Source organism: Haemorhous mexicanus, chromosome 18 (genome assembly GCF_027477595.1).
Source record: "Haemorhous mexicanus isolate bHaeMex1 chromosome 18, bHaeMex1.pri, whole genome shotgun sequence".
Classification (NCBI taxonomy): Eukaryota; Metazoa; Chordata; class Aves; order Passeriformes; family Fringillidae; genus Haemorhous; species Haemorhous mexicanus.
In genome coordinates this window covers 9,832,024-9,844,163 of record NC_082358.1, presented here as the reverse complement: position 1 = coordinate 9,844,163, position 12,140 = coordinate 9,832,024, and the positions used below count along the sequence as shown (strand labels likewise).

The window sequence follows — 12,140 nt, the reverse complement described above, 5'->3', positions numbered from 1 at the left end:
CCTGCAAAGGCAGCTGGGTCTGCAAGCATCTCTGAGATAAAACCCAGCCTTGCAGCATCACAACTCACTCACACTGGAAATAAATCTTCATGCAAGAAAGTCCCCGTGAGCAGCAGGAGCAGGGAGATGGGGTTGCTGGCTGTAGAGAGGGCTGACTGAAGCCAGGACAGTGGCAGGACAGGGCACCCTCATCCACAGCCTTCTTCAGGACTCCCATTCCTGCAGGATGAGGGCTAAAGGTGCTTTTGTGCTCCAGGCTTTGGCACAAAATGAGGTTTGGGGCACAAGGAGACAGAGGGACCCCAACAGCACAGGTAGGGTGCTGCACTGGCCTTTGGGACATGGGAATGGCTCCAGCCCTTCCATGCAAACTTTATGACCTTGAGGCAGGCTTGTCATCCTCCCACACCTTTGAATAAGCTTTTTATCTGTCCTGTCTGTCTGCATTACTGCCTTCCAGTTACAAAACCCATTCCAACACTCCCAGACCTGGCACAGGCCATGCCAGGCTCACCCGGGCAGCAAGGGGGGATAACTGTGGCATGAGCTTATCCTGGCAGCTTTGTGTGAAGGTTCCCATATCCTTCAGCTCTTCCAGAGCTGTAACAGCAAACTGCCAAAGCTAAACCTATCCTGGGTGTAGTACAGAAAACTGGAGTCCATAGAACTTCCCAATACACTGTAAAAAAAGGATGGTATCACCAACTCTTCACAGACGTTGGTGCAATTACCACTTCAGCCCAGAATTCAGCCTCCATTTCCCAGCAGGTGTGTGAGGGGTGGGGGCAGAGGCTGGTTTCACAGGCTCCTGGTGCCACAGCAGGTACAAGTGGAGTCACAAGCCCAGAGCAAGCTCCTTGGGCTGGGGGGATGCAGCTACGTGGTGAGAGCCAAGGGGCACTGGGAGCAGCCTGGCACTGGGAACAGGGCAGTTTGGGGAGACCCTGCTCCTGCCCTGGGAGCACTCCTGGCTGCCCAAGCAAATGCAAAGAGCCAAACAGGTCAGAAGTTAAGACAGAGCAGCTGAAGAAGCCAAAGATGTTTGTAAAGCCCTCGCAGTCAGAGCTACCCCTGCTGTTTGTCATTTGGCGTTCAGCCCCTTCCATGTCTGTCACTGTCACCCCAGTGTCCCCAGCTGTGGTCTCAGCTGTATTTAACAGCACCTTGCACACAGCCTCCCCACCCTCAGTGCACACACAATAACCCAGCTCCCAGCATGAACACTTGGCCCCTCCACACTGTTCTGGAAGATTTTGTGACACCAACCACCCACTACTCCAGAGGATGGACGGGAGCATGAAAGGTGCTCAGGATGCCCAGTGCTGGACTTCACACTCCTCATTGTAGCTGCAGCTGAGCTCCACAGATGCTCTCTCTTCTCCTCTCCCATTTCCCAGGGGAGATGAGCTTCCCCAACTCACTGCAGTGCTCAGCAAACCTCCCCCTTCCACCCAGCAAGGATCTCCCCTCTCTGACTGGTCCCACCAATACCTCCAAGGAAGGCCTCAATGTACAAAATGGCTGAGGAGCAGAAAGCACATCCCAACTCCTTATCTTACAGCAGCATAACAGCAAAAGGATGGAGGGGGGAAAAAACCAGAAAAGGCCCCAAAAAATCCCTTTGCCATGGCTGACAGAGGCCCTGACCATGAGGAAAAGCACAAAAACAAAACACAAAAAGCATTGGCGCCAAGGATAGGACCAGCTCAGCCTTAGCCCAGGCCTGCAGAAGAGCCCGGTGGGACTGTGGAAAGTCCCAGAGGGAAGGGAGTTGCAGTAACACCGAGATTTCTCTTGACCCTCCCTTTGCAAGCCTGGGAACAACGGGAAGTCATCTGCACTCCTATGCAGCAATGCTTCAGAGATTCAGGGAATCCTTCTGCCAAGCGCGGGTCAGCTGGGCCATTTCTGCCCAAAACCCAGCTACCAGGGGGAGATGAGCACCCAGGGATCCTTTGTTTACCGCTCGGCTGTACAGGCAGGGAGCCCCAGACACTGATTAGCATTTCTTTCTAGACACATCTCCCATTCAGACGCTTCCCACCGGGGACAAGAAATACCTCCAGAACCCTGAGCAGAGCCCCAGAACCAACCCCGGCCCCAAACCGACTGCAGCCACCCAGCAGGCAAAGATGGGGCCGGGGAGGGAAGGATGCTGGGGCGTGGGGGGGGGGGGGGGAGGAGAGACGGTGCCTGAGCAGAGCTTTTTTGTTCCTCTGCTCACAGCATTGCTATGGTGATTTCAAGCAAGACGGAGGAACAGTCGCTACCCATCACTCCCGCTGCTCCAGCCCCCTGCACCGACCGCATGAGCAGCCCCTTCCCCCGCAAGCAGGAGCGGGCACGGGGAGACAGGGGCTCGGTGCAGCGCACCTCTCCTGGGAGCCTCCCCCCAGCTCTGCAGGGGCAGCTTCTTCCCCCCCGCCCCCTTCCCCGGATGGCCATCACCGCCCCGGACCCGGGCACCGCCTGGGCTGGGGCGAGGGATGCGGGATGCGGGATGCAGCGGCGGCCCGGCCGGGCGGCCCGACTGATCTCGGGGAGGATGGGGGGAGCGGCTCAGCCTCCGCCCCCCTCAGCATCCCCCGGGGCTCCCCAGCCAGCCCTGGCACCCGGCATCCCTTCCCCGCACCCGCTCTGCAGCTGGAGCATCCCTCCTCTCCGGCGCATTTGGGGGCTCAGGGGATGGAGGAGGGCACCCCGACCCGGGGGGGTCTCTGCCATCAGCTTTGCCCCCCACCCTTTTACTCACACGTATGCGTGGTAAATGAAAGCCCATCCCCGCGGTCTCTCCAGCACATTGTAGAGGAAATTCTGCAGCTTGCGGTAAAAAGCATTCCTTTTGGGGGGCTTCCCGCTGCCCGAGACCCCGGAGCGGGGCTTGCTGAGGATGCTGCCCCGCTTGGAGCTCTCGGAACCGGCGATGAGGAGCGCTCCGTCCCGGCTGGAGTCCGGAGCGCCCGGGTCCAGCCCCACGAAGCCCACCTTGAGCTTCTTCTCGGCGGCGGGCCCCGGGTAGACGCCTCCGTTGCGGGATTTCTGCACCATGGTGGCGGCGGGGGGCGGCGGGGCCGGGGGCGGCGGGGGCTCCGGCGGGGGCTCCGCCCGCGCTCCCCGCCGCTGCTCCGCGCCCGGCGCAGCCGAAGCCGCAGGAGCCGCTGCAATCGGCTCCGCCAGCGCCGCCCCGCCGCCGCCCGCCCCCTTAACCCTTGGCATCCCCCGCCGGCAGCAGCATCCCGCACTCCCCCTACTCCTAAAATTCCGGGCTTGCCATTCCTCACCCCCTCAAAATTTAAAAAAAGCGGCTCCGACGGCGCCCACCAAGAAAAGCAGTGTCTGGCATTGTTCCCTCAGATGTGGGTCCCCCCTAATGCAGGTGGGGACATCCCGCCCTCAGATCAAGATGCAACACCTTCATGCTGCCCCCAGCCCAGTGTCTGCTCCCCAAACCGGGCTCTGGCATCCCCTCAAAACCACCGCGGAGGGGGCTCCTCCTGCCCCCCGGGAAGGGCAGTGCCCTGTGGTGGGATGCCATCCCACCGTGCTCCCACTGGCAGCGGGTGCAGACCCTGCCAGTGTCACAGGGGGACCCAATCTGTGCCCCATCTCCATGAGCCCACTCAGCAGCAGTCCTGCTCAACGTCTCCATAAATCCCACAGTGCAAAGTCATTCCCTTCTCCATGCTTCCCATCCTCTTCCCAACCTATCCTCTTGGAAGCCCAAATTCAGCTTTCACGCTGACACTGCACCATGACATGGTCACCAAGCTGCTCAGAAGCCCAGCTCCCAGCACAGAAAGCCCATCTCCAGATGTGCCGACCCAAAGCAGCTCTTTAATACCCCACTACTTAGAGTCCAGCAGCAGCATTTTCCCCCCTTACACCATGACTGGATTCTGGCCCAAGGAATATTTCCTGCTGGCACACTTTCACTGGACTCAGGAGAAGACAGGCAGACTGCAGAAGACAGGACAGAGGTGCCTGCCCCACATAATTATCCTCCATGGGAAGAGTTCTTTGCAGTGCAATGGGAAGACCTGCAATCAAATAAAATCAAGCCCAAGATCATAATCTCCTTCCTAGTGACATTTCTGTCCCTTACAACCCAAAAAATCATAGGTGATCTATGAACTGCACACCTCTGTGAGTTCTTTGTAAGTAAAGGAAGGCTTTAGGACAAAACTTTTTGTATGTAAGTTAAATAGCAAGCTCAGTTAAGCTGCACCTTTCATCATAAATACCTCGACACAATGTTAGTAGAGAAGCAGCAAAATGGTGGCCCCGAATTCTATGGTTGCAGGAGCCACCCAGGGCTGGGTTTCATTGGAAAACCAATCTTACCACTCTGTATTGTTGCCAGCTTTTCCTGAAATTCTTATTTAAACGAGAAAATCAACATAACTTTTCAGAGTGCTCTTCTCAAGTCCTGGCTTTTTGGTCCTCTCCTAATTTCTCAGGAGGATCCCAGTGAGAACTACTGGATAAGAGGAGCACTGAGATTAAAGCTGCTGCCTCTCACTCCCCAAACCCTGTCATGCACGTTGAGAGAAGAGTGAGCGTGGAGCAGCCCTACATTTTTTATGAACAGAACGTTTCCTGTGACCCATATTCTCTCCAACTCATGGCTGAAAGAGAATCCATCTCTGCAAGGCAGGCAGAAAACTAAAGCTGGGCTAAACACTGGAAAAACAGATCTGCAAGTATGTCAGTGAATAAATTGCTCAATTCAATGAGGGGCCATTCTATTCATTATTTGTGAACACTTGTAAGATCATTAGTGTTCTTTAATAGGGTGGCCAATTACAAATGTGCCTGGCACTAATGTACAAAGTGCATTATTATAGATCCAGTGACGCAGTCCCAAAGCAGGAAATATCCCCCTCCACAAAAAGGCCAACAACAAACAAAGGAAGCAATTTTCAATTAACAAATTCAAGATTACAAATAGTCTGTGAGCCCGAAAGAAGACTCTAAATTCAACACACTCCTCTCTGCCTAATTAGTTGGTCATTTGCAGTGTCACATTGCAGCACAGCTCTGGGTGTCCTGCATTTCTGAGACCACCAGAAATGGGGAGTGGGAAAGGCAAGGGGGGGGATCTCACCCTTTCCAAGTCATGGGTGGGCTGAGGAAAGGCATGGTGTGATTGTAGGGACTGTCAGGGATTGTTGCTTCACTCAGGAGGGAGGCAAAACTTCAAAGACAAGCAAGGCCTTGGCATCAAGGATTGCCTCCTTTTGTGAACAGAGTGATCTTTGGGAGCTGGAAAAGGCCTGAAGTTGTGGGTGAAGGCCTCTTCTAGCCTCACCCCTTCTTTCTTTTTACCTTAGACTCTTAGGGCATCTCTAACTCCTTTTTTATAATATTCCATGGGTTGGCACCACCAGTTTCAGTTGAGTGCTCAGAAGCACATGGCTCTCCCCTTTCTACCCCCACTTGCCACTCACAGGAGCTGTCCCTTGATCCAGTGTCCAGTGCCTGGCCAGTTGCAGCCCTGAGAGGAGCAAACACTGGGTGCAAACACTGAGCTGTGATGTCCTGCACTGAGCCTGCAGCAGGTAATTTTGGAAATGAAGTCACTTGTGTGCCACTTGTGCTGGGTGGCACAAGATGAGACACAGCCATTAACACTGGGAATTAATGAGGTATATAAAAGCAGCAGTGGGAAGGTGCTTTTATCTGATCCAAGGACATTATGTCTCCACAAACAAACAGAATTACTGAGTCAGTCTTTCACTTTCAACACTGGTGATGGCTTTAAAACACAAACACCATGGCAGATAGCTGAGACCCTGAAGGTAGGATGAAATCCATCACTCCGTGTTAAGATACAGACAGTCCACACTCTGTCCCCTGGCAATTTTTGAGATGTAGTAAGAGATGACTGGTGTGAAATATGTAGAATGACTCCAGGGATAAATTTCTGTTTGGAACACTGAACGAGAACCCTTTCTCCATCCCCACCCAGCTGGTGGTTTGTGTCAACTGTGCTACCCATAGCCTGGGTTTTGTCACTCACAGCTCTCTCCCAGAGCTATTTTCAAACCCTAAAGCAGATGGCTTTACCTCCCCTCGTACAGGATGCTGCAACATCCCAGCAACACTAACCTGCCAAGGGAAAAGACATTTACAGCTCGGTCTCTCTGCACCCAGTGTCCACCCATCTCACTCTGCTTCAGCTCCCCCTCACCTCCCACCACCCCCATCCTCTTCTCTGAGCAGAAAACAACCTCAAGAGCCCCTGTCTATTGATTATTCACATCTCTTCCCTGCCTGACTCTTCCCAACACATGCCAAATCAGTTTTGGCTTTGAAACCAGTGGCCCTGACCCAAGAGAGGCTGGTTCATACAAGGAACTCGACCTGGAAGGAGATGCTTCCCCAGCATAAGGTGGAGCCTTCAGGGAAAAAAAGCTGCAGGAAAGATAATTCATGTGCACAAATGGAGAAATCTATGTATTTCCAAAGGAGAAAGATGAGTGTGACATTTCTGGCTGGAATAGAAGGCAATGCTCAGCCAAATCTTCCACATTTGGGATGAAGAGATGTGGTACAGCTGCAGAGTATGTGCAGGGTGGTGAGGACACTGGTGCAGAAGGACCACCTTGAGACCAAGAGGGTTCAAACTGGCCAGAGAGCAAAGGCTGCTTTTGGCATTCAGTCACAACCACAGCATCAGCACTGAATTTTTAAACTTTTTTTTTTAATCACCTGAAATGAAGATGCACCAGTTGCTTTTCTAGTCCTGATCAAATCTGACAGTCATCTGTTTCAATGCTAATTAAGTTTCTATCCATTTTCATCAAAACTAGAAGCCCTGATAGACAAAGGCTCCCCAATGGTTCCTTCTTCCCCCTTCAAAGGGGATTTTAAAGTGTATTCTCTCCTTTACCAGGCACAGGAAAAGGTGCCCATGAGGAGGCCACGCCTCCCAACCACTAAAAATCTCTAATCAGAATTTGCAAGCAACATGCTGATAAGAAGAAGCCAGGCTCCCTTCATCCTTGCTGCTGACAGAGCTGCTTATTTTATATTACATATTTATTGGATGCAAAATTTCTGTGCCACCATCCATCTTCCTGCCCTGTTCTTAGACAGCACCGACCTCATTGGAGGCTGCTCCAGAAAAAACTCAGGACAAATCCTGCTGTATGAGATCAGCTTGAGCTGCAGCTGGAAGTGTCTGACTGTATGAACAGAAATCTCTCCAAGTAATGCTGAATTGACTTGGGAGATACACATGCTCCATTCTTAACAAGAAATTTATGTTTCTCCTTTCTAAGGGTGATTAAAATTGTTGAGGTCTAAATATTAATTTGTGCTGTGGAGGCCTGACTTTAAGGAAAACTGGTTTCTGGAAAGAGCAGCTGCTTGACTGGGCATGTGGAAAGAGAAACAAGTGGAAAAAAAACTCCAAAATTAAGGTGAATTCTCTTGAATTAAATTGCATTACTCTCAGAGCACCCACAAAGCTGGAAGTCACAGAGACACCAGCACCCAGCCCATTTCTCTGTCACCTTTAGACTGCTCTGCTTCTGTCCCACTCAGTGCACACAGGCCCTTTTCCTGGCAAAGTCCCCATCTCTACTCTTCACACTTCTGTCATTGCCCTCCAGCTCCTTCTCCTGCCCTCACCTCCTTTGGGACCACGTGTAATTTCTTTTCTTCATTTATGCCGTTACCTTGAAGGTATTTTTAGTGCGTGACCACAGTTGCCCCTGAGCCTTCCTTTTCCCAGACTCTGTAAATTTAGCTCTCTTAGTCATCCCCCACGTCTCCCAGTGCTCACATTGTTCCTCCTGACCTCCTTGGGTTTCCACCTCCTCCTGCACCCACAAGGACCAAAGCCACACCGTCAGATTGCCATCACCTCAGCGCTCTTTGACTTCATCCCCCAGGACAAGGCTGCTCCAGGACCTCCTCCCACACCCTGACCACCACCACAAGCTCCTTGGGGACGAGGAAATGGAGAAGCCTTCCCACCAAGAGCCTCCTCCCAGTGTCTCCAAACCAGGGCTGTGCCCCCCACAATACACAACCTACAGCAATAAAACTAAACTGGGTCTCACCTGGGAGCTCTTCCAGCCTTGCCTGGGTTCAGGAGCTTGGAATCCAGCTCAGGACTGGCTCTGGTCCCAGTAAAGCACCTCCCAGAACCATAACTGCATCCTGGCTGAGGCCCAGTCCCACAAAGCCCATTAGGTGCTTTGTTCCCATTCAAGCACCTGCCTCCCACTGACTTCAAAGCTGAATCAAAACCTGCATGAATATTTAGGGACTGGAGGTTGTCATCCGAAAGAAACAAGCCCATACTGAAATAGCTGATTCTGACACATCATCTCTGCAAGGAGGGGCACATCAGATTGATCTGTGCTCTATCCTGACATGGAAGGGAAAGCAGCTCAAATAAATGGGCTCCAGATGGTCCCAGGTGTCCTGGGTTAGGAGGGACCTCCTGGAGCCCAAGCTTGGCAGGTGCTGGGGGCAGAAAAGGGGTGTTGGTGTGTGGGGCAGGGTGTGGGGGGGATTCCAGTTCTGTGGGGGTTACAGCACCTGGGGAGCTGGGCAGGATCAGACAGCTCTGAAGGAGAATCCCATCTGATCCTGTCCCAGGGATGGGGTGTTCCTTAGGGAAGAGCAGGCAAAGGGGGTATGAGGCACTGGCTGGGAGGATCCCTGCCAGTGGGATGGGAGCAGCATGAGGAGATGCTAAAGCTCTAAACCAGCATGGAGAAAAAGAATATTTTCTTTTTTTGATGCAAAAGCTTTTTTTCAGTTCTTTGTCTTTCTTTTCTGAAATGTCAAAATCTACAGATTTGGAAGGTAGGAAAACCAAACCCAATTACTGTAACACTGAAAAGCTTGAAGGCTAATTATTTTACCTCTTTATTATTGAGAGAGGTTTTTAAAAAACCCTTCCAAATTTAAAAAAAATCTGCTTTACATTTTTTCCATGTAATTTTTTTCCATTTCAAAAATATTGAAGAGAGAATATCAGATTTTGATTTTAGTTAGGAAAGCTGCTTTTGATCCATGTTTCAGGTTTAAAAAAAAGCAAGCATTCTGTTGGGAAGCTGCCAGGCAGACGTGGCTGTCTCCATGCTCCTGCCTCTGTCACAGCATACCATGTGTCATCTGCAAAGAAAAACTCTTGAAGTAACTAAATTCATAGTTTCTCTGCACCATGGGCTTTTGCTGCAGGCTTTCGTCAGTCTTTCAGCCTGGACACCTGGGAAATCAAAAGAACGTGAAAGGGCAAGGGCTTATGATTTATTTATCTTTAACCTGAGGTCTGAAGGAAAGCTGGTGTACGTGCATCTGCATCTCTCTTCCCTCCTTTAATAACTGCAGAGCTTTTGGGCAATTTTTATCTTCTTTATTAAAGATGGGGGGACATTTCAGATTGCTTTGAGTGAGAGTACGTGATGAGAGAGAGGACAGAAATCTCCTCACTGCAGGAACTGGTGATACATGGACACGATAATAATGGACATCAGAGAACCCACAGGACATTATTAGAAACATAAAACCATGGAAAAATGGGCACCCCTGGTTCTACCAATCATGAAATTCCCTCTTTGTGGGCTCACTTTGGATCCTGTGTGGGAGGCACCTGCTGAACATCTCGGGTGTTGGACAGGGCAGGATCAAGCACTTTGGGCACGTTCTCCCAGGTGGAAATGTGGGTGCTGTGCCTGCAGGGTGGCATTTCCTCACTTCCAGCCTGATTTTCAGGAAACCCCTCTTTTGTTCTCATAACTTCACCTTGCTCACACCGTTCCTGTCCTCGGGGCATCCGGTGCTCCGGCTGTGCTCTCTAAACCTCTCCATCAGCATCTCTGAGTGGGCAGGGCAGGGGAGGCAGCTGTAAAACCCAGCTGTGTGTGTAGCCTGGCAGGAGCTGTCAGCTGGGCACAGCTCAGCTGCCCGGGCAGAGGGACTTCAGCTCCACCTGGAGATGTGCTCTATCCCCGGCCAGGGGCTCTGCACAAATCACAAACAGGACAGGACTGCTGGGAACGTGCCTTGAGCTGTTGTATTTTCCAGCATCAGTCTCATTACATGGTTGTGACAATGGGAAGATGCCAGCAGCTCACATCCCAGGCAACAGACCAAGAACTTAATGCTACAACTTACTTTATAAGTTTGTTGACCAATCACACAAAACAAATCATATTGACAGTAGTTCCATCCAAACACTATAAGCACAGGTTCCTTCAGTTAAAACAATGCTTGTTTATTTCAAACACAATACCTGTTTGTCAGCCTTAAAACACAATGCACAGAGCTCCATTATTAAGCTTAGAACTTCCTAATATCTTGCTAGATAAACTTTTCTGTAGCTTAGGGAGTTATTCTAGACAAGCATTAATACACAGACCATTGTTCTATTTGTCCTTCCTTTTCTACAATGTACATAATTTTTCTGCTGACCAATCTCATGGCTACTGCTTAGCTCTAATCACAGCTCTGCTGTCTCTGAGGCCTGCCTTTTGCAGCTTTCCCAAAACCCTCTGATTTTATGGACTCCCAGATGCTCAGCCTCGGCCACCCTGCCCTGTCCCCACTCTTGGCACGTTCTCCATGCTCGCCGTGGGTTGGGAGGACACCAAAGCTCTGGACCTGTGGCAGTGCTTCCCTCCTGTGACGGAACTGCCGGAGCATCCTCGGGGACCCATCGATCACTGTCACCTCCTCCCACCCTCGCTGGTCACCGCAGTCCTTCAGGGTGGGGCTGGGGACAATTCCAGGCTGTGTCCTTGGAGAGGATCCTCTCACTGCACTGATGTGAGGGGTGGCAGGGCTGGCACACACCTCCTGTGTCCCCTGCACTCCTGCTCCTCACCAAAACCCAGCTCAGACACCTGCAGCCTGTTCCAGGTGACTGCTGTCACAGCCATCAGATCCCCACAAAGCTGATATTTGGGCATTGTCCTCTCCTCTTTGTCCTGCTTGTGTCCCCATCCCAAAGCCTGGCTGCTGCCAGACTCATCACTCTGAGTGCTCGGCTGTGGCTGGCCAGGACTGCAGAGAGCATTTAGCAGATATAAGGCAAGAGAACAGTGCCAGACTCGGGGTGATTACAAATCATTTTGACTAAGAAAAACCAGGCCATCCTAAATTTGCAGGCAGCAAAGGGCTGTTTGTGAGCAGAGCTGAAATGAGTTATTTGAAGATGCTGCAGTACCTCTACATAAAGCATCAGAGTGGTGGCTAAATGCTACCCGAGGCAGAAGGGAGAGTCTGGCCCAGAGCTGCACCCTGGGCTGTGCTACAGCTCCAGTTTCTCTTCAGCTCAGCAATATTTCTGCACAGGGTAAAGCACAGGCCAAGAGGAGGATGGGACGTGCCAAGTGGTGCATTGCCCTGGCCAGAGCTGCTGCCTTGTGCTCCCCTGGCTGCAGGTGCACCTGGATCTCAACCTGGGGAAGTGCAGAGGGAGGTGGCTAAAGGAAATCAGTCAAAACCTCCCAGGTTTGGCCCTTGGCATGTTACAGAATGCTGGGGGAGAGCCTGGCTTCCCTCCCTCCACTCTGAATTTGTACCTCTGGGGCCAAGGGTGGCTGATGGATTTTGTGAAGGGAGTATGATGAAGCAGGATGGAGAGATGAGACCCACCCAGGCATGGATGTTCTCTGCCCTGATCATCCTTTTCCCCCAGCTTGGATGGTCTGGCCCATCCTCTGCTTCCCAAGAAGGTTTAGTCCAAGGTCTTTGTGTCCAGCCCCAAGGACACAAAACCCAGGGAGAACTCCTCATCCCCAGGCACTGCCCAGGCTGTGGGGGTGGCCTCAGCCCCACCTGCTCTGACCTGGGTGCCCAACTTTGTGCAGATCTGCTCAAGAAAGAGGCCAAGCCCAGACACTTGGGCTGGGGAGCAGAGCAGAGGTGATTTACACCAGTGCTGGATGGAGAGCTGCTCAGGGCAGTGCAGCTCTGCAAGGGGAAATGTGCTGTGCAACTGCCCAAGGAGAAGAGATGCATCTGCTGGGACACAAGGGAAGACATTGTTCAGGGATGAAGTCACTTTCTGAGGTCATGCAGTCACTTTGTGCTGCATGTGCATCATTCCCACTGCTACCACAGATGATTCAGCATCTCCATCACCAGCAGCCATGGCAGGACTCCCTTGGGTGATG

The 12,140-nt window shown here is 51.9% G+C and overlaps 1 protein-coding gene across 7 annotated transcripts in view; it reads right to left on the bottom strand.

Moving 5' to 3' along the window:
- The window catches only part of KCNQ2 (potassium voltage-gated channel subfamily Q member 2), a 73,618-nt gene extending 70,570 nt beyond the window's left edge, over nucleotides 1–3,048 (bottom strand). For all 7 annotated transcript variants that reach the window (XM_059862766.1, XM_059862768.1, XM_059862767.1 and 4 more), the window contains exon 1: nucleotides 2,753–3,048. In XM_059862766.1, the coding sequence (XP_059718749.1) occupies nucleotides 2,753–3,048 (296 nt within the window). The remainder of the gene's footprint in view (nucleotides 1–2,752) is intronic.
- Nucleotides 3,049–12,140: the final 9,092 nt, after the last annotated feature.